The sequence below is a fragment of the Trichosurus vulpecula genome, chromosome 4, assembly GCF_011100635.1.
Source record: "Trichosurus vulpecula isolate mTriVul1 chromosome 4, mTriVul1.pri, whole genome shotgun sequence".
In the NCBI taxonomy this organism is placed as follows: Eukaryota; Metazoa; Chordata; class Mammalia; order Diprotodontia; family Phalangeridae; genus Trichosurus; species Trichosurus vulpecula.
This window is the reverse complement of record NC_050576.1, coordinates 209,551,376-209,577,300: the sequence shown is the minus strand read 5'-3', so window position 1 is coordinate 209,577,300 and position 25,925 is coordinate 209,551,376. Positions and strand designations below refer to the sequence as shown.

Sequence of the window (25,925 nt, the reverse complement as noted above, 5' to 3'; positions counted from 1 at the left end):
CATGGTTACTGCGTTAGGAAAAGTGCACATTATCAGAATTATTGTTTGAATATGAGGAATTGTATGTGGAAAAGTGTATTTTAAGCAATCTCTAGTGAAAGATTACAGTTTTTGCTGGTCATGGGAACCTAACCTCCTATTTCCCATAGGTTCAATGTGTCAATATTAGTGTTTTTTACTTTTGTACCATTTTCTAGGAATATTATATCTGTGAAAGTTGAGGATTGACTATATATTATAGATGTTAGAACCTTATCAGAGAAATTTGTTGCAAAGACCTTTCCCAATTAACTGTTTTCTCTGTACTTCTAATATGTTGATTTGTTTATATTTTTTAAAAATTTATATAATCAAAATTTTTCATTGCATTCAATGAAATTCTTTCTCTCCTTTGTTTCATCAAAATTCTGCCCCTATCTATAGCTATAAATATATATCCTTCTTTGCTGTTTGAATTTTTTGTGATATGATCTTTTATACCTGCAATGTATTGCAGGTATATATATATATATATATATATATATATATATATATATATATATATATACACATATGTGTGTGTGTGTATGTATGTATATGTGTGTATGTATGTATGCATATGTATACGTATGCAATATATGTGTGTGTGTATTCATTTGGAGGTTATTGTGGTATATGGCATGTGATGGCCACCTAAACTTAAATTTAGGTAGAGCACTTTCCAGATTTCCCAGCAATTTTTGTCCAATAAATAATGAGTCTTTTGTAGTTGGAGTCTGTGGGTTTATTAAACACTGAGCTAGTCTTCTCAAACGCTTTTGAGTTTTGTGTACCTGATCCATACCACTGATTACTTTTCTATTTTTTAACTAGTAGCAAATAGTTTTGATACTGTTTGAAAACTGATACAGATATATTCACTTCCTTCCCACCTTTTTTTATTTGAAATTCCTGGCTTTTTGTTTTTCCAGGTAAATTTTATTTTTTTCCTAATTCCATAGAGTAAGTCTTTGGTAATTTGATTAGTACTAGGCTGAATCTATAAAGTAATTTAGGTAATACTGCCATACCACATTATATTGGCATGGCTTTATCATGAACAATTAATGGTTATCAAATTATTTATTTCTGACTTTACCTCCATAAAGCATACTTTGTAGTTGTATTCAAATAATTTTTGTGTCTTCTAAGTAAATTACCATCTCATCTGAAAAAAGGATAATTTTGTTTCCTCTTTGCCTATGCTTAATCTCTCAATTTCTTTTCTTTGTCATAATAGTGATGACAATAGACATCTTTGCTTTATACCTGATCGTATTAGAAAGACCTCTAGCACTTCTCAATTATGTGTAATGCTAATTCTTGGTTTCACATAGTTACTATTACCAAAGTAAAGAATGGTTCATGTATTTCAGGGCTTTTAAATGTTTTTTTTAAACATTAATGAGTATTGTACTTTGTCAATTTTTTCTGCATCTATTGACACAGTAGTGTGATTTTTATTGTGTTTCCTGTTAATATGATCTATTACATTATAATTTTCCTAATACTGGACCTCTGCATATCTAGTATAAATACAACCTGATCATACTATCTAAACTTCTTAATATGTTGCTATGGCCTCTGTTATTTTATTCAATATTTTAGCACCAATATTCATTAGACATTAGTCTATAGTTTTCTTTCTCTGCCATATCTCTGCCTGTTTAAGTACCAGGATCATATTTATCTTGCAGAAGAAGTTTGGCAGGATTCCTCCACTTTCTTTCTTAACAAATGATTTATGTAATATAACAATTAACTGTTTTTTTTATGTTTTTGATACAATTTACTTATAAATCCATCTGGTCCTATAGTTTTTCCTCCTCTTTAGGAGCTTTTTTTACGGATAATTCAAAACTTTTTGAGGTTGAATTATTTAAATTCTCCATTTCTTACTCTTTTAATCTTGGTATTTTATAACTATGTTTATTTTTTTTTGGAGGGGATAAAGAAATTGGGGTTAAGTGACTTGCCCAAGGTCACACAGCTAGTAAGTGTGTCAAGTGTCTGAGGACAGATTTGAACTCAGGCCCTCCTGACTCCAGGGCCAGTGCTCTACTCACTGTACCACCATAGCTGCCCCTATGACTATGTTTATTTATAACTTTTCATCAATTTTATTTGTTATCCATTGAGTTGGCATCTAATTGGGAAGAATCGTTTCTAATAATTTAACTTCCTCTTTATTTTCTGTGAGTTCTCCTTTCTAATTTTTGCTGTTAGTCAATCTCATTTTTGAAAAGGGAAAAACTAGACATGGCTTATCTATTTCATTCAAATTTCTTTTTTTAACACTCCTATTGCCAGCTCCATTACATGCAGTTTTTGACTGGAGGAAGGAGCTTAGTTACATTGAATTTTGCTTCCCTTTCTATTAGTCTTCCTGTAGCTGTTTTCAGATATGTGCTGGAATTTATGAGGAAGAACTAAGTTTCTCTATAACATTCCACATAGCCATCATAACTGGAACTCTCAGCTCAACTTTCAGAGATTCTGAACTAAGATCAGTTTGTATATAACTCTGTAATTAATAGGTACCAATGGCAATAGAATTGAGATATAAACCCAACCCCAAGATTTTATGCAAAAACAAATTTCCTCTAGATGAGGCCAGTGGTTTTGAGTCACCACATATTTTTTAGGCAGTTAGGCTATGTGGAAAAAATGGTTCACCAAAGGGTGAACACTTTGCCTACAGAGAGGTTAAAACCACATTGCATATTCCATGAGTCATGGGGAAGTCATCTGTGCTTTGAGGATGTTGTGGTAGACAAAAGACATAAAAGACAGGTCCAAATCTCAGTTCCAACACTTACTAACTGTATAATCTGGAGATACATCACTTAACCTTGTGCACTTCTCTTTTCCCATCTATAAAATGTGGCTAATAATATTTATAGTACTTAATCCATGGGGATATTGTGATGAAAGCATTTATAAAGCTTCAAATAAATCTAAATCATTATTATTACACTGGAGATCAGTGCTAATGTGTAACCAAAGTCATAGAATTTTGATAAACAGGATGTGGCTTAGAAATAAATCACAAGGCATGCAGCCATACTAAAGAAGATATCCTAATGTCTACTACAATTATGAGTACAGTTTTGGTTAAGTCCTTTTCATTTGATCAAATATTGTCTGGAGCAACATGTGTGTGTGTGTGTGTGTATGTGTGTGCGTGTGTGTGTATATATATATATATTATTTTATTTAAATCCTGACAGTGATGGGGGAAAATAAAGAAGTAAATCATATATTTCAGCAGGAATTAGCCCCTTTGGCTTTATTCCTGTTTGTATCTCATTTTTCAACCCAACCTTTAAGTTAAATGATGATAGTAATATCTGATATTTAGGTAGTGTCTTACACACATGATCTCATTTGACCCTCCCTTTGTGAGGTATGTTATATAAATAGTATCATTTTCATTTTAAATATAAAGAAACTAGGAGTCAAAAATTTAAGTGATTTGACCAAGGTCACACTTCTTGAAAGTTTCTGAACCAAGGTTTAAAGACTTCAGGCTCCAAGTAGAACGTTCTTTCCACTTAAACAACAGTAGAAAACAGGAGCTAAACTACTATCCAAGGTCTAATGAAATCAAGAAGAATCTAATGGAAATAAGCTGTAGCCCTAATTTTTTTTTCAAATCAGACAATGGGCCTAACATTATTTACAAGATTCTCTCTTGTCTATTTGCCTTCCATTTAGTGCTACTGAACAGTGAGGGGAAAGGCTAGGGTGGAAATTTATGACTTCCTTATAGACAGTTATCACTATTAGCCAGATAAGATTTTCCCAGATTAAGGATTTTTACCCACTTTGATGCCAAAAAGAAGGCACTACCATTTTCCCTCCTAATAATTCTGATATGGAGAAGATGAATGGAGTTGTAGATAAGAGCCTTAGGATCAGGAAGACCTGTTTCCCCCTACTATTTCTGTGATGCTGGTCAAGTCACTCTGAATCTCTCGGGACCTAGCTAACTCTTTAAGACTAGAAGTTATAGATGAGTTGCTGATCTTCAAGAGTAAAGAGATCTTCTATGATGGGAGTTCTCTACCCCAATGAAATCATATGTCTAGACTCCCTCCAAAATATGCTAACATGCTCTGAGTCCTTGATTAGTCGCTTTATGGCTGGCTTTTCAGGAATAAATAAAATCTATTTTTATCTGCCCAGAAAACTTCCAGAGCAAAGAAGAAATCTGTCAAGTAGAATACTTAATTTTTTTTAAATTACTTACTCTTTGGGAATCACAGCGTCCCTTGGAAGAATGTGAAAGGTACTATGGAGGTTATAACCGGGAAAGTTTCAGCCATATCAAAGAGATTTAACTATCAGTGCTATGAGGTTTAGATTCAAAAGTTTAGCTTTAAATGTAATTTGGTTCTATGACAACAACAAAAATATACCATGGTAAAATCTTCCTTTCCTGACACTTACTAGCTGTGGGACAATGGACAAACCACTTCGTCTCTCTGACTTTCTATTTCCTATCTGCAAAATGGGGATAAAACAGTATCTACTCACAGGTCTATTGTCAGGATCAAATAAGATGATGTACATAAAATCTTTGTAAACCTGAAAGTTCTGTGCACTGCCACAGGAGGCAGTGGGTTGTTCAAAATTGGAGGACTTCAATAAAAGGTTGGAAGACTTCTTGCTAAGTGTATTGTGGAGGAGTGTCCTTTTTAGTTATGGGTTGAACTAGATACCTCTTTCAACTCTAATGTTCTGTGATTCTGAAATGTCTGCAGTTATTCAGAATTTTTGTTGATGATTGTAAATGCCAATAGCCCATCTTGATGATCCACCCTAAAATTAAAACTGGACATATAGCTGGACTCGAAAGACATTTTGGATTTTCCTTAAAGTATCATCTTTGACATTGCCCAGTGTAGTCTGATCACTAGGGATCTACTCTAGGATAAGAGTTGGTAACTGAACTGCAAAGGTTCTGACCCACAGTTTCAAGATGATCGATCTCAGAGTTGCCTAATCAGTCATAGGCCAACTAGAACCAATTTCCCATCTTCCATCCCAACCTTATGTAACACTTATGCCCACTCAGGTTGGGCAATGCCTTTAAAGGCACCTCTGTGACCATGATGCACTATACACATGTAATGGGACATGACTCCTGACTAAAAGAGCATTGCCCAGTAGCTGTGACAGTAATACCTACATGAATAAAAAAAAGTACTTCTTCAGATGGTTGGAAGACTTCAAAGGAGGCAGTCGTTAAAAGCAAAAACAGTCTTTTGGATGGTGGATAGGATATCCCCTGTCCTACCAGCCATGTGAGGAATCTAGCTCACTACCATATCCCTTGACGTCTAGAACCTGCAACCCCAGAGATTGCTAGGAGTGGACTCCCCTTGAGGAGATCATCTTCTCTATCTTTGGTTGAGGTCAGATCTGATTTCACTGCTAGTTAAAGAGTTCATTTACTCTCTTGCATATTCTTTGGTCTATTCTAATGTGTATAACTTACTCAATACCTGCTTTTTGTTTACTTTGATAAAGAAATACCCTAAGCTATTCATGATGGCCTTTTTATAACTAGCATTTTGTGGATGGGGGCTAAGGTGGCAAGAGTGAGCTATATGATCAGGAAAAGCAACTTTTATTCTGAAATGTTTAGCATCATACCCCTAGACTACAGATATCTGAGGTGTGGCAGACAGATATAATCCTAACCTAAAAACCCTCTTGGAGATAGGAGAGAGAAGCTTGCAACCAGTCATGACTCTCTTCTTATTCCTCACATAGCCGTAAATTACAGTTTCCCTTGGAGAAGGGGTGGGATAGATTCCAGATCAAATATCTATCCATACCACACATGGGCCAGCCATATCTTTACTTATACACAACCCAACCACTTACATTTTCCATTTGTTTAAAACTTCATCTGCATGATTACAAAGGCAGTAACCTACCCTCCAAGAGAGACTGATGATTTCACCGTAGACCTCATTAAAGCTTGTTGGTAGTACATCATCTGTAAGGGACAAAAATATTAGAAGATATCCAACCTCTCACCTCTCTTGATAGTATCTGCTCCCGAATCACCTCTAATGAACTAGCAGTTCCCTCCCAAATCTTAGATTCAAGGTGTCCTCATCAACACCAGAAGGTATGCTTCCATAGTTGATGGGTGACTCCAACTCCAAGATAAGTGGTCTTTACCAACCTTTCATTTGTTATTCAAAAGACAAGGCACTGACAAGACGCAGAGAGATGGGAAACAGACTCTGAAGCACCGTCTTCTTTCACATAACTGTTGACAAACTCCAATGATTGAAAAAAAATAGGAAGTAGTAATGCCTGACACAGATAATACCTTCACCACTTCCTGGTTTGAAAGTTGGTATTAAACAAACTCTGTCTTCTTTCCCTTCTCTGCCCCACCCCCATCAGCACAATCTGCTTCCCTGGCCAACATTGACCCTAGCACAAAAAAAATATATGCTATGCCTCTGTAGGAAGCACTTCAGATCCAGGGATGGCCATTAATAATTTCCTACCCTGGACAGACTCTGAAAGGGCCTATGGAGAGAGGTGGGGGAGGGGGAGTAAAGCCCAAGGGCTACAGCAGGATGGATAAAACACAAGACCCAATCCCAGGTCCGTAGACAGCAGTACAGCCCAGCTCAAACCTTAGAAATCAAACCTGTAGAAAAGCCAATGTCTTTCAACTGATAGAAATGATACGAATTCCAAAGTCTGTCAAATTTGTTGCGTTGTACGAAATTTAATCTTACTAGAATTTATTAATTACCTCTTTTCTGACCAAGGCAATTGTTATTTTCTGTAAAACAAAATACAAAAATCATTAAGCAATTAACAAAACAACTTTGCTTTTAAAAAATGAACTTATCTCTTCCTTATTTGACTAATTGAACACCTCCAACCCCAACCGAACCATAGCAGAGCTGGGTAACACAAAGGTAATGTAGATCTGATCAGCTAATATCATGTTCCACTGCTCTAAGAGCACCATCAGTGAATCTTACGGTTAGGTATGAGTTGATTTGATTCTGCCAACAATTGATGTAGATACACCTACAATATAAAACTTAGACAACCAATCATAATAGCTTATATCTGTACCTTTAAACCTTGGTGACAACATTTCAGATGAGGAAACTGAGGTTCAGAGAGGTTGAATATACAAAATCAATACAGCTAGTAAGTGGCTAAATTCATATTTAAGTCTTCTGACTCTTAAGACCTGTGCTTATACCAACCTATCTAGTCAAAAGAGCTTGGAGCTGGGGTTTTCAGTATTTCTCTGCCTGTATATCTATCTACATATATGATGTAAATATATATGATATATATGTATGCATATATACTTATAAGGTTTTATATATATTTATATATGTGCATATATATAATATATATTGCTGTATTTAATTCTATGCTCTGTTAGATATATGTGAGGTTCACTGTAGTGTGACAGAGGGCCAGCTTTGGAGTAAAAGAAACCTAGAATCAATTACTCCCTGTGGGACCCTGTGTGACCAGTCACTGAACTTCTTGGTGCCTTAGACATTTGTCTAAGATTATAAACTGCAAGTGAACTACTGATCTGAATTGGTAGATAGAGTTTGCACATCGGAAATTCCTATACCAATGAAAACTTAAATCTGGGCCCTCCCAAAAAATAGATAAGGGTGCTCTATATCAAGTCCCCTTAACATACCTAGCTATACCAAATGAGTTTATTAATAGATTTATTCCTTGGGGCTATGTAATGATTAGGTTTATATTATAGGATAAAAATGGAAATATTTCCCCCAAAAAATTAACTTTACAATTTTAAAGTCTCAAAAATACATACTATCTGCTGTGAGCATTATCTTGAAGCTATGTTTAAACTAGTGTAGGTTTCATTACATATCATCCAAAAGATGGCAATATCCCCAAGAAGCAGTTTTTGCCCTAAAATAGCCAGCTCAACTGCAGGGTATAAATAATCAGAATTGTGAACTAGGCTATTCCAAATTCAGTTCAATCAAAGTTAGGGCTTCTCAGAGAGAGGCCTTGATGACCTTCTAACCTATGTCTCCCATTAAAATCAACAAAGAACTCCTCTAGCTCAAAAAGGAAGGCTCTAACCCTTTCCTTTCTTCCTGATCCACTGAGTGGCCCAATGCCACCCTTTCCCATAAAACACAAAGTTACTTTCAGGCGTTTTGACTTTGGGATTGTTTTGTGCTTTGACTCACAAGTTCTAGGATGAGCCTCAAAATTCAGGGACTCTAACATCTGTGTTATTAGAACTAATTTAATTCTTACATCAAGGATCTGTGATCTTATTAGACTGGGGACTATTGTAGCTTAATAGATAAGTCTTAGTTGACCGAAGTTCAGTGACTTGGTAAGATTTGAATTCAGATTTTTCTGACACTGTCTGGTATTCTCTCTACTATACTACCCTACCTCTCAAATGAGTGCTTAACTAGTAATAAAACCACAACTCTGAAGAGCTTTGTTCTAGTTACGTTGAATTACTTCATCTATGATCCTTAAAATGCTCATCCCAGTCTGCCAACCATGAAAATAAGTATTGGCTCACATGCCCAGGACCAGTAAAAAACCAATTTCTAACAAAAAACATGAAAGAGACTCACTTTTCTATTTCATTTTTGTTTTTAACAAGGTTTGGGGAAGGGGAAGAAGAAGATAGGAGAAAGATGGGAAGAAAAGTTCTTTGTGTGTTTGTTGCCTCACTTAAATCCAATTTACTTGCAAGTCAGGACATCACCCTCCTGATGTCATTGGCCCTCTTTGAGAACGAAGAACAAACAACAACAAAGGAAGATGCGGAGCAGAGAAGGGAAGTAAGAGGGAGGGAGGTCATGGGTAAAGTGAAGGAGCCTCCCTGCCTACCCTTTCCACTGCTGGCTGCAGCTTCAGTCACTTCCTTTGGCTTACAGTCAAGGTGCAAGGGAGGAATATTTCTTGCTTTCCATTGTCATTTCTAGGTTCTCTCTTTACCACCATCACTCAGTAATGATTGGTTCTATATTATAGGATGAAAATAGAAATATTCCCCATCCCATCACTCTTCCTTTGGGATTCATGCTGTCCATAGGTACCACTCAATTAAAATCCTGGTAGCTCTTGTCTATACACCTCCAGATCATTCTCCTTTATACATCAATGAGCTCAATACCTGGCTCACAATTTTTCTTTCTTCCTCAACTGTTGCCTTCATAATAAGAGGACTTCAACATATATATTGACTCTCCCTCAAATATCCTAACCACTCAGTTCCTTAACCTATTCATTTCCCATGACCAACTCCTCCACCCCACCTCAGCTGCACACAAAGAGGGTCATAACCTCGATCTTGCCACCATCCACCAATATACCCCCTTGTGTTGGTAACCAAAAATGGGCTCCTTAGCACTTAGTCAACAAGTGCCCTTGAATAGTTTGGCTTTTTCCCCTGAACTAACTGAATGCTGTTTGTATGTTGGATTGGAGTAAGCTTGTCAGCCCCTTCACCTTGCTTCCCTTGCTTAAGCAGATCGAAAGAACCTGTGCTTTCCCAGTCAACCCGGTCAACCCCTTCACCTTGCTTAAGCAGATCGAAAGAACCTGTGCTTTCCCTGGCATACCTTACATCCCCCCACAGAAGCCGGATGGTTAAAAACAGCTTCCATTGGAGCCAGAGGCTGCTACAGCTACAGCTACAGCCGAAGCTGAAGCAGGAGCTACCGGTAGCAGAGCTGACCTACGTGAGGATTGAGGAGTGCTGAACAAGGACTTGAGGCCAGTGGGTAATCTTTTTACCATAGAGGGGAAGCATGTGTATGATTTTGCTTTATACCATCATGCTTCTCTGTGGCCTCCTGGTTATTCTTGTGAGGCGTACTTATTGGGCCTGGAAGCTTTTGATCAAAATATCAAAATGGGGATGCTGGTTTGTGGGTTGGTTACTGTGGAGCCTAAATATATGCTTTGATTCTTCTGCCTCCTACTTTGAAGATTCCTTATATCTCGTGGTTCCAAACCTTTCAGACATATATATGATCCTCTTTGAAATTATAAACTCTGCCCTCATAATACACCCCTCCACATTCAATAATTCTTAAAAATCCTTCTCTAACCATAATCTATTGGTTTTTCACCACTCCCTCTGCTTTCTGTTACTAAATCCTTCTCTTTTTCTACACTGTGACCTCCAATCCCTTGATCCTTCAATTCTTTCCCAGGCTATCTTCCTTACACTTAGCCACTCTCTCCTTTTTTCTCCATCTTGACCCCTTGGTGAACCAATTCAACTGTATATTGTCCTCCTCTCTTGAATCCCTAGCCCCTTATCATTTTGTGAATTATTCCCTGCCGAGCCTTGGCCTTGGATCATACCCACCATTTGCCACTGTTGCTTATTCAACTATATACTTCACCTATACACTTGCTGAATAAAGGTGGAGAAAATCACACAACTATTCTGACTGTGCCCACTACAAATTTATGTTAAACAACCTCAACTGGGCCCTGGCTGTTATGCCTTCCTTATCAATTAATCCACTCTCCATCCAAACCTTTTTCAACCCTCCTCAAACCTCTCATGGCTTTTCCTCCCCCTACTCTCCCGGATAAGAACCTTGCCTCTTGTTTTAAAGAAAAAAAATTAAGGCCATTTGTCATGAGCTTCCTCTTCTCCTCCCCGCCTCATCTCATATCACTTATATACCTTCTGTCACTGCCTATCATTTCACACCTGTTTCACATGATGAGGTGGACTTGCTCCTTATCAAGGCTAACCTAGAGAAGTTGCATGTTCAAATGATCCCATTCCTTCCTGTTTCCAATAAATTGCCCCTTCCGTCATACCCACTCTATCACTTATTTTCAGTTTCTCCCTGTTTACTGGCTCATACCTTACTGTCTACAAATATAGCCATGCCTCTCCCATCCTGAAAAAAAACAACCCTCACTCGATCTTTCCATCCCCACTCATCCTACAGCTCTTCTGCCCTTTGTGGGTGAACTTCTCACAAAGGCCTTCTACAATAGGTGCCTCCACTTTTTCTCCTCTCACTCTCTTCTTAACCCTTTATAGTCCAGCTTCTCGCCTTATCATTTTACCAAAATTGCTCTCTCCAAAGTTACCAATGATCTTTTAGTTGTAAAATCCAATGGCTTTTTCTCGGTCTTCATTTTCCTTAACCTCTCCACAGCCTTTTATATATTGTTGTTCACTCTCTTCTCTCTAGGTTTTTGTGGCACCACATTCTCCTGGTTCTCTTCCTACATATTTGACCACTCCTCTGTCTCCTTTGCTGAATCCTCATCTATATAACTCTCTTTAACCATAGGTTCCCCAGAGGGTTCTGTTTTGGACCCTCTTCTCTTCCCGTTCTATACTACTTCACTTAGAGATCTCATCAGTTTCCATGAATTTAATTACCATCTCTATGCTAATAATTCTCAAATCTATGTATCCTGCCCTATCCTCTCTGCAAACCTCCAATCTCATATCTTCATTTGACCTTCAGACATCTTGAACCAGATGTCTAGTGATATCTTAAACTCAACACGTCCAAAATAAAACACATTATCTTTCCCCCTAAACCCAATGCCTTCCTTATTATTGTAGAGAGCAACACTATCTTCCCAATCCCTCAGGCTGACAACCTAGGAGTCATTCTCAACTTCTCACTTTCTATTACCCCATATCCAATATGTTGCCAAGGCCTATCAAGTTCACCATTGCAACAGCTCTTAATTATGCCATCTCTCTTCTGATGCTACTGCCGCTCTACTGCAGGCCCTTATCACCTCATACCTAGACTACTGCCACAGCCTACTGGTGGGTCTGCCTGTCCCAAGCCTCCTCGATCCATTCAGTCACTAAAGTGATTTTCCTAAAGCACAGATTGGACCAAGTCTCCCACCCACTCAATAAACTCCAGTGGCTCCCTGTTGCATACAGGATCAAATACAAAATACCTTACTTGGCATTTAAAGCCCATCATAACATGCCCCACCCAACGTTTCCAGTCTTCTTATACCTTTTTTCTGTCATGTTCTCTTCAGTCCGGCGACACAGGCCTCCTTTCTGTTCCACAAATAAGACACTCCATCTCTAGGCTCTAGGAATTTTCTCTGGCTCTCCCCATGCCTAGAATGCTTTTCTTCCTCATCTCTGCTCCCTTTAAATCTCGACTAAAATCCCATCTCCAACAAGAAGCTTTTTCCCAAGCTCTCTTAATTCTAATACAGTCTCTGTTAATTATTTTCTATTTATCCTGCATATAGCCTGTATCTCAATCAGATTTTGAGAGCAAAGGACTTTAGGGCAGGGACTTCCTTTTTGCCTTTTTGTGTATCCTCAGCACTTAGCATAGTGCCTGGCATGAAGTAGGTGCTTAATAAATGTTTGCTGAATGATTGGTTGAACATGGGAAGAGTCAACATAAATTACTAGGCCAGATAACATTTTCTGTAGTCAACAATTTTTTCAAAACAATATATAAGGCTGGCCTACACTACCTAAATAATTCAGATGTTTTATCATGATTATCGGGGCCTATCATCATTACACATTTGAAATTTCATTATTACGTACCTATTTCAGCCGTTAGCACAGCACCTGGCACATGCTGAGTCATTTCAGACATGTCTGACTCCCTATGACCCCATTTGGGGTTTTCTTGGCAAAGATACTGCAATAGTTGGCCATTCTTTCTCCAGCTCATTTTACAGATGAGGAACTAAGGCAAACAGGGTTAAATGACTTTCCTAGGGTCATATACCTAACTAAGTGTCTGAGGCTAAATTTGAATTCAGATCTTCCTGACTGCAGGGCCAGTGCTCTATCCACTGAACCACTTACCTGAGACATAGTAGGCACTCGATAAATATTTACTGGTTGAAAAGAATGGAGATATTTACAGTGGATATGTATACAGGCTTAAAAGATATTGGATCCTCCTAACAAGGTGTGATTGATCATACACAAGTAAGAATTTGGATTTATCCACTATTCAAAAGAGGAGCCATATTTTTTACAGATCTAGATGTTGGCCCATTAGAGAGACAAAAGAGAAGTATAATGTACTTTCTTCAAATGAATTCCTCCTCACCCAGCTGAGAAAAGCTTATATGCTGAGGAATAAAATGATCCTGTTTCTTAGGAAGCAATAAAATCAAACAAATACAGAAAGCGTGGTTATTTCCCTAGAATCTCAAGAATTATGTGAATGGCAACTAGGGAAAATGCTCTCAAATTAACACTACCCTCATGGGGAAAAGATACCATATGCTGCCAGTGGTATAAATTTCATACGTACTCCCACAAAAAAAATGCCAAAGGTAGAAATATCAGAATTATCCTTAAATGAATGAGCTGTGCTGTTGGGGAAGCATATATTTTTATATCTCTATTTTGATTTCTCTAGGAATATCAAAAAATACTATTTCTCCAAATTAAAACCTTCTCCACAACTTCCCCTAGAGGAAAACAGTAAGAACAAAATCTAGGACCTTCCTTTGAAACTTGAATAAAGGTGATAATCAAACTTAACTCTTGTCTAGATGGAATCACTGCCTTCTCACCCACCTGGGGTTATTGGTGCCATGTACGGACAAGTGTCTTTTCTTTTGAAATTCAAGGTTCAGATATTGATCACAAGAAAGGACTCTTAAGGGGAAGTTACAGAAGGAAATGAATGGTCAGTATCCTGGAATGTTAACCCCAAACTGTATTTTAATAATTATTATCATTTACTTGTTCAAGATTCCAGTCAATGTTACCCGAGACCTTTTTGGGGCAGAGAGCCATGCTGGCAGACATTGGGGACTATACTAGCTTGGACATTCTCTCTCTCTCTCTCTCTCTCTCTCTCTCTCTCTCTCTCTCTCTCTCTCTCTCTCTCTCTTTCTCTTTTTCTCAAAGTTAGAAATGACTTGGAGAGTATTAAATATAAAATTGTTTCTAGAACACTTGAGCCTAAATCACAGAGAATAATACTAGTATATTAGTATATTTTTCCTTTGATAATGCTATAACCAAAAGAGAACTGCAGACATTTCAGTGAGTCCTCAATGTGCCTTAGTTTTAAAACAGACAACTCTGTGCAGCTACACTTGTGAGTCAACAGCACTACTGTCTCAAGTGATATGAAATGAAAATAATTTTCTATTCTAGTTCATGTGGTTTTCCTTTGGCCCAATACTTTTGTTTCCACGACCATAATCTCCTTAATCAGAGGCTTTTGCAAAATGAACAGCAAAAACAGTATGTACTTTGTTTGATTTTGTTACTCTGATAGGATTTTGCATCTGAGATTGTTTTTGTTTGGTTTGGTATAGTGCGGGCTTTTTGGGTAGTTGTATATATGTGATTTTTTTAAAAATGTCCTGTGTTAACAAACATCTCCTGGGTATCTTGTTGCAATATATACTTTGGTAGGAGAAGTCCATCATTTGCAACAACTCCCCTCCCTCCCTCTCTCAGTTTAGGTCATTGTTGTTTCTTTCTTTGCTTAAAAAAAAATTGGTCGTGATTATGTTAGTAAGTTTATGTTAACTTGTGTGCAATGGAGAGTTTTTTATCCCTTTCTAAATGACTTCATCAGAGCTATAGCCCACAAAACTTAAAGCTAAAAAAGGTTGTCCCAAGAAAACCTCAATGTTGATCAGAGAATATTACCTTATCTTAATTTGTATTCACAAGATGACAAGCTAAAAGAAATTAAGACTTCAGTTCTGGAATCAAATATTCTTCCCCAAAGCATGTGACTTCCACCCACATGCACACACCTTCCATAATGAGTCATTTTCTAGAGGCCTTTAAAAGCTCATATGTTTTCCTCTTCAAAGAAGTTCCAGAAGGTGGGATAAGGCAAAGCCTCTAAAACCTCCTGCCAAAATGCACCAATCTAAACAGGAAGTGGCGATGTTATCTATGTACACATGCTGATACCATCACTTCCTGACCCAAATTGTCATGAAAGACAAGACATGCCCTCTAACAGCCACAGTCCCCAAATCTTAGACTATTTAGGAAAATGACATGGTACATTTTTATTTTGGTCTGGAACTATGATTTTTTTTTTTTTTTGATGCTAGGAATTCCCAGCCTGGAAAACTCTTCCATTTTGTAAATTGACCACTCAGCTATAATTTATAATCTTGGAGAGTTGCCCAGGGGACTTGAAATCAGATCTTCCTGACTCCAAAATAAGCTCTCTATCCACTATAGTATATGGATATATTTATTATATAAAGACATATTTAAGTATTTTTATATTATCTCAGGGGCAGCTAGGTGTTACAGTGAATACAGCTCTGGGCCTGGAGTCAGGAAGGATTCTGAGTTCAAATCTGGCCTCAGATACTTACTAGCTATGTTACCCCAGGCAAGTCACTTAACCCAGTTTGCCTCAGTTTCCTCATCTGTCAAATGAGCTGGAGAAGGAAATGGCAAACCACTCCAGTATCTTTGCCAAGAAAACCCCAAATGGGGTCGCAAAGAGTCGGACACAACTGAACCACAAACATATCTCATGTCTTGGGCTATATTCACTTAGTCTTCTGATGAGTCAGCCCTCACTGAAATTAAGGGAAGTTTAAAGTAGCTGGGCTAATTTTCTTTCCTGCCGTTCTAGACAAAATCAAGTAGATTCACCTAAAAGAAGGAGCCCCTGAACTACCTTGGGTGTACTTCCATTCCCAATGGCTCCTTATATCCAAGGCCCAAGTCATTAGACATATATCTTAACCAAGATTCAAAAAAATAAAAAACAAGTAAAGATACAGCAACCCCAAAAGATTTGATATCCTATAGATTTCTTTCTATTGAAGTAGTGGTTGCCTCTTATTAGTTAGCTGCCTCTATTTTAGCAGGCTTCCCTTCATATAGACTCTTTCCAGGAGGGGCCCCAACGATGAATAGAAACGTTTTCATCCACTTAAGGTTTTTACTATTTTTGAAAATTTTCTCTCTCTCTTACAGCCAAGCTATTTTGTATCTACTGGAAACTAAGGTCTAAGTGGACAACCAAATCAGAAACCTCTTTCACTTTCCCCAATGCTCTTTTCTTCTTACAATAAGACAGTTTAACACCGAAAGACAGGGTAAGATCATAGAATCACAATAGAAAGGGCTTTATAGGTCATCTACTTCAATATGCTTATTGGGGAAACTGAGGCCCAGTGAAATGAGATGACTTGCCCATTGTCACAGAGGTGGCTCTGATCTGAACCCAAGTCCTATCCCTCCAAATCCAGTCATCTTTCCAGTGTATCACATAGTCAAACCAAATCATAGTCTAAGACATGGCAAATAGAATGAAACACTTCATAAATCCCCATCTCCATTGCTACTTCCCCTTAGTGGCTGCTTCTGATAGGCATGCTGAAGTTGAGAGTGAAAAGAGGGTGAGAGGCAAGGTTCCAGGGCTATCGAAGGTACATCAAAGCTTGCCGGAGAATTAACAATTCTTGTCCTTCCACTGCACGACAGACTGAGACCATCACAAGAAGTAACAGTATAGAAATGGGAGAAAAATAGCTGATGGGAAAGAGAGAGAAAGAAAAAAAAAGGTAAACAAAAAGGGAAACATGCCGCAGGTCAAACATTAACATAACTAATGCAGCTCTCCACTCAGCCTCTCTCCAAGAAGCTGGATATTCTGACATTCAGCTGAGAATAATATCAATGTTTTTATTTTTTTAAAATCTTAATATCTTATTTTTTCCTAATTACAAGTAAAAACAATTTTAACATTCTTTTTTTTTTTCAAATTTTGAGTTCCAAATTATCTACTTCCCCTCCCTACTCCCTCATTGAGAAGGCGAGCGACTTGGCATAGGTTATATACGTATAGTCATGCAAAACAAATTTCTATGTAAGTCATCCTATGAAAGAAAACATAGACAAAAAAAGAACAAGAAAAATAAAGTAAAGAAAAAGTATCTTTGATCTGCATTCAGGCTCTACCAGTTCTTTCTCTGACGATGGACAGTGCTTCTCATCATAAGTCCTACAGAACTGATTTGGATCATTGAATTGCTGGGAATAGCTAAGTTATTCATAGTAGATCATTGTACAATGTTGCTGTTACTGTGTACAATGTTCTCCTGGTTCTGCTCATTTCACTTTGCATCAATTCATGTAAGTTTTTCCATGTTTTTCTGAGAGTATCCTGCTCAACATTCCTTAAAGCACAATAGTATTCCATCACAATCATATGCAACAATTTGTTCAGCCATTCCCCAATTGCTGGACATCCCCTCAATTTCCAATTCTTTGCCCCCAGAACAAGAGCTGCTATAAATATTTTTGTACACGTAGGTCCTTTTCCTTTTTGTTTTTTATCTCTTTGGGATACAGACCTAATAGTGATATTGCTTGGTCAAAGGGTATACATGGTTTTATAGCCCTTTGGATATAGTTCCTAATTAAGCACTGTCATTTTGAAGAAAATATTTTTAAGTGATACACATGGAATGTTTTCCAGAAAGTGGGTATCACTGAAAGATACCTTGTCAGGAGGAGGAAGAAAAGGAGCAGGGAGGGGGAGAGACAAGGTACATGTAATGTCTTTCCACATTTCTCTGAGACTTCTTTGGTCTTAGCCCTCAAGGTAGAACATTTCAATATATCCTTGCTGCCTTCCCTCCAGAAAATACCTTGATTTCACTCTGTAACACCCTTAAACTCTCTGAGCAAGAGACTAGATTAATTGGCTTCTTAGGGTTCTGTCCAGTTCTAACATCAAGGCACAGGGGTCAAGGTAATCATAGCAAGAGGGTAGATAGGACTAGACCTGAGATTTCATTGATATAAGAGTGAAGAGAATGTAATTCTTCCCCAGTTCAATTGTTGGAGTCATAGAATATAATCACACATGATGAAGTTTCAATGCACGTACAAAATGTGTCCATATTCTGAACCGTTTGTGAAGTGAGAATATCCCTCTAATTGAATCAAGAAAAGAACACACCATTCACTAAGAAAACAAGTTAGCCTTGTCTCTGTGGGCATTAAATAGCTAAGGCCTGAGGAGCCTGAGGCAGTCAAAGCTCAGAATAGTTGTTGAATAATACTTCTGGGGTGGTTTGGAAGAAGGAAGGAGCTCTCTCTCTTCGTCTCCCCTTCCCTCTTAGATCCCAGTATCTAGAAGTACTATGTAAAAGATTCTATCCAGAGTTCAAGAGTTGAAGCAGATTGTGGAGGAAATCCCTGGGCTTATACTAGAAGATTGCAAAGAGAGGGAATGGATTTTCTTAATTCCTACTCTCCCCCATCAGCCATGTCATTGGAGCTATTAGAGCAGAAACATACACAGATGATCCACATGGATACAAAAAGACAGGCACCCAAGAAAGGAAGAAGCTTCAAGGAACTGGTCCTTGAAATAAGGAGTAATCTGTGGGAAAGAGTAGACCCTGGGAACCTCAGCAGAGATTCTAAATCCATGGAGAGCTATGTGAAGATTCTATAAAAAGAGAGAAAGAACTTCCAGGATCTGTGATGACAAGAGTTATCAGTTGCCTTTGTCATGTATTTATCCTACATATATGTCTCGCTACAATCCTACTCTAAATTTGAGCCAACTCTCCCCAACTCTGTGCATTTGTGAGAGAATGAGCTTCAGATTTACAGAAGAAGCATTTTGCATCTACTAGTCTTACTATCCATCAGTAAATGCCTTTGATAAGAACTAATAAATGACAACTGGCTGATTATTAATGGGGAGCACACCAGTGTGGGCTCTGCTCCTATAGTGTTAGAAGTACTCAAATAAACAGTTATATATAAAGCCCAAGGGTAATAGCTGCCCTCTGGGGAATGAACTCTCAAGTTCCAGGACAAGTTGGGAGAGTATCCCAAAGAGCTCTGACTTTAATTCTAGAAGTTAAAAATACTTTGCTATTTATAGAACAGCTCTCCACTGACATTTTCTTTTATTCTCTTCTTGAGAACACTCTTACTTCTCTTCCAAGTTTTAGCTCTTGTGAATCTTTATAAAACACAATGGCCCAAATTCTTAGAGCATCTGGAAGTTATACGATTTGCCCAGCATGTGTCAGCTGGTAACTGATCAATATAGTGATGCACCACAACTCCAAAGGATTCATGATGTAAACTCAGAAAGAGGACTGATAGTCTCAGAGTGCAGATGGAGGCATATTTTTAATTCCTTTCTTTATTTTCCTTAGTTTTTCTGGGGGTAATTTGGAGCATGGCTAATGCAGAAATATGTTTTGTATATTCATATAAAACATGGATAGTGTATATTCATACAGAACATGTATGAAAAAATAATGTATAAATAATATCCTATTTCTTGCCTTCTCCATTGGTGGGAAAGGTGGTGGAGGAAGGGAGAGAACTTGGAACTGAAAAATGAAATAATGTAAAATAAAAATAAAATAAGAAATGAACTTGAACCCATCTTGTTGGCTCTGAGGCCAAGACTCTATATCTACTATGTCATGCTGCATCCCAATCACAACAAAATAGAAATAGTAATAATAACTCACATTTCTTTAAGACCTTAGGATTCATAAAGCACTTTCCTTATGTAGTACAGCATTTGGAAACCAGCTTCTTGGGGTAGAAGAAAAGGCTCAATGCCTATCTGTAAAACTCTGGAAAAAACCAGGGTATCTGCCTCAGGAAACGCCAGTGCCCTCTTCCCTCATCCTAAAGGAAGGAGACAGGGCAGGGCAGCTAGGTGGCACAGTGGGTAGAGCACCGGCCCTGGAGTCAGGAAGACGTAAGTTCAAATCAGGCCTCAGACACTTAACACACTTACTAGCCATGTGACCTTGGGTAAGTCACTTAACCCCAATTGCCTTGCCTTCCCCCATCAAAAAAAAAAGGAAGGAGAGAGGGAAAATCTCTCAAGGAGGAACAAGCAATGTGCAGATGCTCAAACTGAGCATTCACACAGAAAAACTGGCAATTTGTGGTTGGGCTTTGCTTTCTGTTTGGCAATTTAGAGTTCAACCTGGCGATTCTAGAGAAAGGCTTAAAGGATCCCTGATGTCATCAAGTTTTTCTAAGACTATTTCAGATTCTATTATGTTCTATATCTGGAAACAGTGAGGTATAATGGATAGGGCAATTATTTCTGATTTGATCCTCAATTGTGAGTTGCCAACATCTTAATGTTTGAGCACCACGGGTATTCTCTGGTGCTTTTCTCTTGAACCCCTCTAGAGCACCAAGCCAAAAAAAAAAAAAACCTGAACTCAATCAGCTTCCTCTGTCAAACCAGCATGCAGATCAAACCTCCACGCAGATCAAACCTCCACATGCTGGCCCACCTCTTGCTCCTTCTACTGGGGTTTCCCTTCTCCCCTCATTTCAGGGAAGAGCAGATTGCCTTTTTTCTGAGCCATTGATAGCCCCATTATATTCAGAGGCTCAAGAAGACAGGAAACCTTTACCTCAGCCTACAGAATCTAGTCTCTGAAGGCCCTACTACCCTTACAAGGTAGGTAGTATAAATATTATTCTCCCCATTTTACAGTTGGGAAACCCAAGTCTCTAGAAGATTGAATGACTTCTCTACGGTCACAGAACCTCTATGAGTGAGAGCCAGGATATGAACCCAGGTCCTCTCTGTCTCGATCTGTAGCATCCTATCCACTACACCACACTGCCTGCATATATAAAACACAAAGTCATCCTTGAAAAGCTCCCTAACAGCAAGGACTATCTTTTATCTAAACCTTGCATCTCCTCCAGTGCCCTGAACTGTATTTTTCATATATTGTAGAGGCTTAATTAAGGAATTTTAATTAATTGCATCATGGACACAGATTGTTATTGTTCTTGACCTTTTTTATTTTCTCTCTTGGTCCTCAGATCTCATTCATCTTATTGGGAGAAGTGTTATAATGGCTGCCTCCTGACCTCCCCCTCCTCAAAACCAGAGAGAACTTCAGAGCTGTCAGTCATCCATGAAAAAGCAAAGCTGCAACCTCAGTACAGCATTTTATTCAGTGATTCTGTTTCCATAGCAACAAAGCTTACAAGGACACAGCAATTATCTGCTATCTGACAAAGAACACTGATAAGGGTTGCTGTGAAAACAGAACGTGAAATAGTGAGATAGTTTGAGTTAGCAAAGAAATGATCGCCTTTGGTTCCTGAGACCAAAAGGTTTCTACTACATTTTTCCTCCTCAGGTTCAATTTCCATCTTACCTAATCTGTGGAAATAAATGGTCCATCCATATGCCCCCACTCTAATTCAAGGACTGAGGTGTTTATTTGTAAGGTGAAAATAGGACCGTTACCTTAATGGACACTGTCTCATGAGCAGGCTGAATACAGTTGGGGGTTACCAAAATCCAGTTCCAGTTCAGTTTTCAAAGGCATACAGGTATGATCCATAAGGGACCCTTCTGTGACTTGAATATTTTTCCATGACAGAGACAAACATGTTTCCTTACTTTACATACCCCTTTATATTAATGATTAAAGACTCATTGAACAAGGGGCGGGGAGGAGGTATGGTATATAGGTATGGAAGGTATGGCAGCTGGGTGGCACAGTGGAGTCCAGAAGACCTAGTTCAAATCCAGCCTCAATCTAGAAGCTGTACGACTAATATCCTCATCTCTGAAATGGGGGGAATAATAGCACCTACCTCCCATGGTTGTTGTGAGAATAAAATGAGATAATATTTGTAAAGTGCTTTGCAAACCTTAAAGTGATATATATATATATGCTAGCTATTAAATGCTAGCTGTGGAAACAACAGGGAACACAGTAGATAGATTGTTAAACTTGAGCTCAAGAAAACCTAAATTGAAACCTGCCTTTACCAATTTACCAATAAGATGACCTTGAGTAAGTCATTTAATCTCTTTCAGCCTCAGTTTCCTTATCTTTAAAGTAGAGATAATCATTTCCCTTAATTCACAGCGTTGTTATGAGGACAAAAGGAGATAAAATATATAAAATGCTTTGCAAATCTCAAAGTACTATATAAATGCTATATATAGCATTACTACTACCACCACCACCACTACTACTACCACCACCACCACCACTACCACCACTACTGCTACTACTACTACTACTACCACTATCTCTACCATTACCAAAACAATCACCACCACCACCACCACCACCACTACTACTATAGGAATAACTCCATACCCTCCATATCTGTCTATATACCTTGAAAATTGAACTAGGACTAGATTTTGGTAACCCCCTCAACTGTATTCAGCCTGCTCATGAGACAGTGTCCACTGAGGCGGCGGCCCTATTTGTACCTTGCAAACAATAACTTGTTTGGCCAGAGATGGATGGTGTCTAAGAAGACACAGCAAGAATGTATTTACTCGGCATTTTTCAAATCTAATCGAAAGGACTTTAGGAATAAGACTGCCTATGCACATATCCCCCTAATTAGATACCCAAGAAGGACCTGCAAAGAATCAATCAAGAAACATTTATTAAGCACCTAGTATGTGCTATGCACTATGCTGAGCCAAGGAAGAAGTATAGCAATTGATAAAGTCAGAATTTCACAGGAGAAAAAAAATCCAAGAAAGAAGCTGGCAGTAAAGTTCATGGCCTCAAATATCCCTTCACAAATGCCCAAAGGGTAGGCAATAAACAAGAAGAATCAGAAGTTACCCTGCAAGGAGGCAAATGTGACATTCTATCTCTGTTCTCTGCCAAGGAGAATGACCTTAGGACTAGAAATGACAGAACAAAAACTACTAACAGGGAATTGGTACCCAAGATAAATAAGAGAGCTCCTAGCTGTCTTTGATGAACTCAAGGGACATGGCCCAGTTGAACTATGTCCTCAGGTACTGAAAAGACTGCCACATATGATTGCTGAGCCACTATCAGTGATATCTGAAAAAAACATGAAAAACAAGAAAGATACTAGAAAATAGAAGGGTAAGTGTTTTCCCCATTTGCAAAAACAGGTGAAAAAACCACAATCTACAAACTACAGACAGGTAAATTTAATTTTTATTCAGAGGAAAATTCTAGAAGGGATCATTAAAGAAATGGCTGGCAAACATCCAGAAAGATAAATATTGATGCCAAAGAGTCAGCTTTGCTTCATCAAAAACAGGTCACAGGACATGCTAATCTATTCTCATTCCCCATTTTTGATAGGATTACTAAGCTAGAAGATGAGAGGAATCTTGAGGATACTGTTCACTGATATTTTAGCAAAACTTTTATAGAACATCTCATACTATTCATGTGGAGAAGATGGAGAAATATGAATTAGATGATCTTGAATTAGATGGACTCATAATTGGTCACATGGCCAGACTCAAAGAGTAGTTGTTAATGGTTCAACATCAATGTGGCAGGATATCCCTAGTGGAATACCCCTAGGATCTGTGCCAGGCTCTGCTCTGTTTAACATTTTGACCAGTGATTTGGACAAAGGGATGCTCATCAAATTATCAGATAACACAAAGATGGGAATGATGGCTAAGACACGAGATCACAGAGTCAGATTCCAAAAGGATCTCTCTTGACAGGCTGGAGCATTGAGATGAATCTAATAAGATGAAATTCAGTAGGGAAAAATATCAAGGAGGAAAATGTCAAAGCTTATACTTGGGTACAAAAAAAAATCAGCATTAGAAGTACAAGATGTGGGAGGCATGGATAGATAGCAGTTTGTCTAGAAAAGAAAACTGAATTCATTATCTTTCCCTTTCCACCCAAAAATAAACCCCTCCCTCTCTTCCTAATTTCCCTATTTCTATTGAGGGGACTACCATCTTCCCAGTCACCCAGGGTTGCAGCCTAGGTACCATCCTACACTTCTTATTCTCTCTCTTACATCTCCCCTTATATCCAATCCTGTCCATTCTACCTTCATAAAATCTCTAGTATATGCCCTCTTTTCTCCTCTGACATTGCCACCACCCTAGTACAAACCCTTTTAAACTCAAGCTTGGGGGCTGGAGCCAAGATGGCAGCTGGAAAGCAGAGACTGCCTTAAGCTATCCCCCAAATCCCTCCAAACACATGTAAAAAATGGCTCTAAACTCAAACCTGGATTTTTACAATAAACTACAATAATACAATAAAAACCAAAAAGTTACAATAATACAATAAACTGCCAGTTGGTCCCCCGCCTCATCTCTCTCCACTCCTGTCCATTATCCATTCAGCCATCAAAGCAATTTACCTAAAACACAAGTCTGCCCCGTGTTTACCTAAAACACATGTCACCCCTTACTCAATAAACTCTAGTAGCTCCCTAATTACTTTCAGGATGAAATATAAAATCCTCTGTTTGGCTTTTAAAGCCCTTCATGACCTGGTCCCTTCCTACCTTTCCAGTCTTCTTACACATTTGTCCCTTCATAAGCTCTACAATCAAGTGACACTGGCCTCCTTGCTGTTCTTCCCACCCTACATTTTCACTGGCTGTCCCCCATGCCTGGAATTCCATCCCTCCTCATCTCTGTCTCCTGATCTCTCTGACTTCCTTCAAGTCTCAGCTAAAAGCCCTCTGTCTTTATGAAGCCTTTCCCAATCCCTCGTAATGCTAGTGTATTCCCTCTGAAATCATCTATAATTCATCCTGTCTATGCCTTGTTTTCACAGTTGTTTGAATGTTATCTCTCCCATTAAACTGTGAGTTCCTTGAAGGCAGGGAATAATTTTGGTTTTTCTTTGTATCCCCAGTGCTTAGCAGAACACCTGACGTACAGTAGGGGCTTAAAAATGCTTGCTAAAAGCTCACGTTGATGTGATATGGCACTGAAAAAGCTAATTTGATTTTGGGCTTCATTAAAAGAGGAATAGCTTCCAAAAATAGGGAGATGACAGTTCTACTGTACTCTACCTAAGCCAGGCCTCCTCTAAAGTATTTTGTTCAATTATGAACACCACAACTTAAGAAAGACTTAAGAATGCTTCTGCTGGACTGTCCAGAAGAAAGCAACTAGGTTGGTGAAAGACTGAGTTTTTGTCACATCAGGATTAGTTGAAGGAACTGGGCACGATTAGCCTGGAGAAGAGGGGGACAGATGGATGTCTTCCAGTATTTGAAGGGCTTTCTCAAGAGGAGAGGTTGGACAACCACTTGTCAGATATGTTACAATACACATTTTTTTGTTTATGGATTGGGGTCTCTGAGGTCCCTTCCAACACTCAAATTCTGTAACATGTGCCCACTCTCTTTAAATTGGAGAAGAAATTAATTTTTTAAATATAAAATTGTTTAGGTACTTTGCTATTAGTCAAGAAGGGCTCATAAAACAAGGCTTCAAGCTGGAAGGAACCTTATAGGTCATCTAATCCAAGGAAAGGAAATCCCTTCATTTTGCAGAGAAAGTCCAAGAGGCTAAATGACTTGCCCACAGTCACAAAGGTATTAAATGTCAGACCCAAGATTGGAACTCAGGCCCTCTGATTCCAAATCTAGCACTCTTTCTCATCTCCATTCTGCTTCCTAAAAAAAAGTAAAGAACAAGATCTTCCCATGCTCAGATTCCAAAGAAAGCTTGGAAATTCAAGTTTAAATTCAAATTTGGCCTAATGATTGACTGAGGTGCACCCTGGTTCCCTTCCCACTCCCTGCTCCCTTTCTCCACCCCAGTACCTTAGCTATCATCCTCCCCTGACTCTGAACATAGACCCTTTTAGCCTTTCCCTCCTGGTCAGCAACCAAGGGTACCTGAGCTAACAAGAAGGTATTTGTTCCTGGCTTTACACGCTAACTTACTCCTCTGCAAAGGACACTATGTACAGAAAGTGTTTTGCAAACCTTAAAGCAATATAAAGCAAAATGTTAGTTATTTTTGTTATCAAAGTGCAAAGCCCAGAAACATACCTGTTTACCTTATCTTCATTTGGATTGGTCACTCGATTTAGGCCATAGTCAAGGATGTTGTCTGTACCTGGCT

General features: G+C 38.4%; 1 protein-coding gene across 1 annotated transcript in view; it reads right to left on the bottom strand.

The window, feature by feature from the left end:
• Positions 1 to 25,925, bottom strand: part of RGS9 (regulator of G protein signaling 9) — a 107,884-nt gene that overhangs the window by 32,363 nt on the left and 49,596 nt on the right. Inside the window, exons 9-11 of the mRNA XM_036756212.1 lie at positions 25,861 to 25,923; positions 6,809 to 6,838; positions 5,967 to 6,028 (exon numbers count right to left, since the gene is read on the bottom strand). Of these exons, the coding sequence (XP_036612107.1) occupies positions 5,967 to 6,028; positions 6,809 to 6,838; positions 25,861 to 25,923 (155 nt within the window). The remainder of the gene's footprint in view (positions 1 to 5,966; positions 6,029 to 6,808; positions 6,839 to 25,860; positions 25,924 to 25,925) is intronic.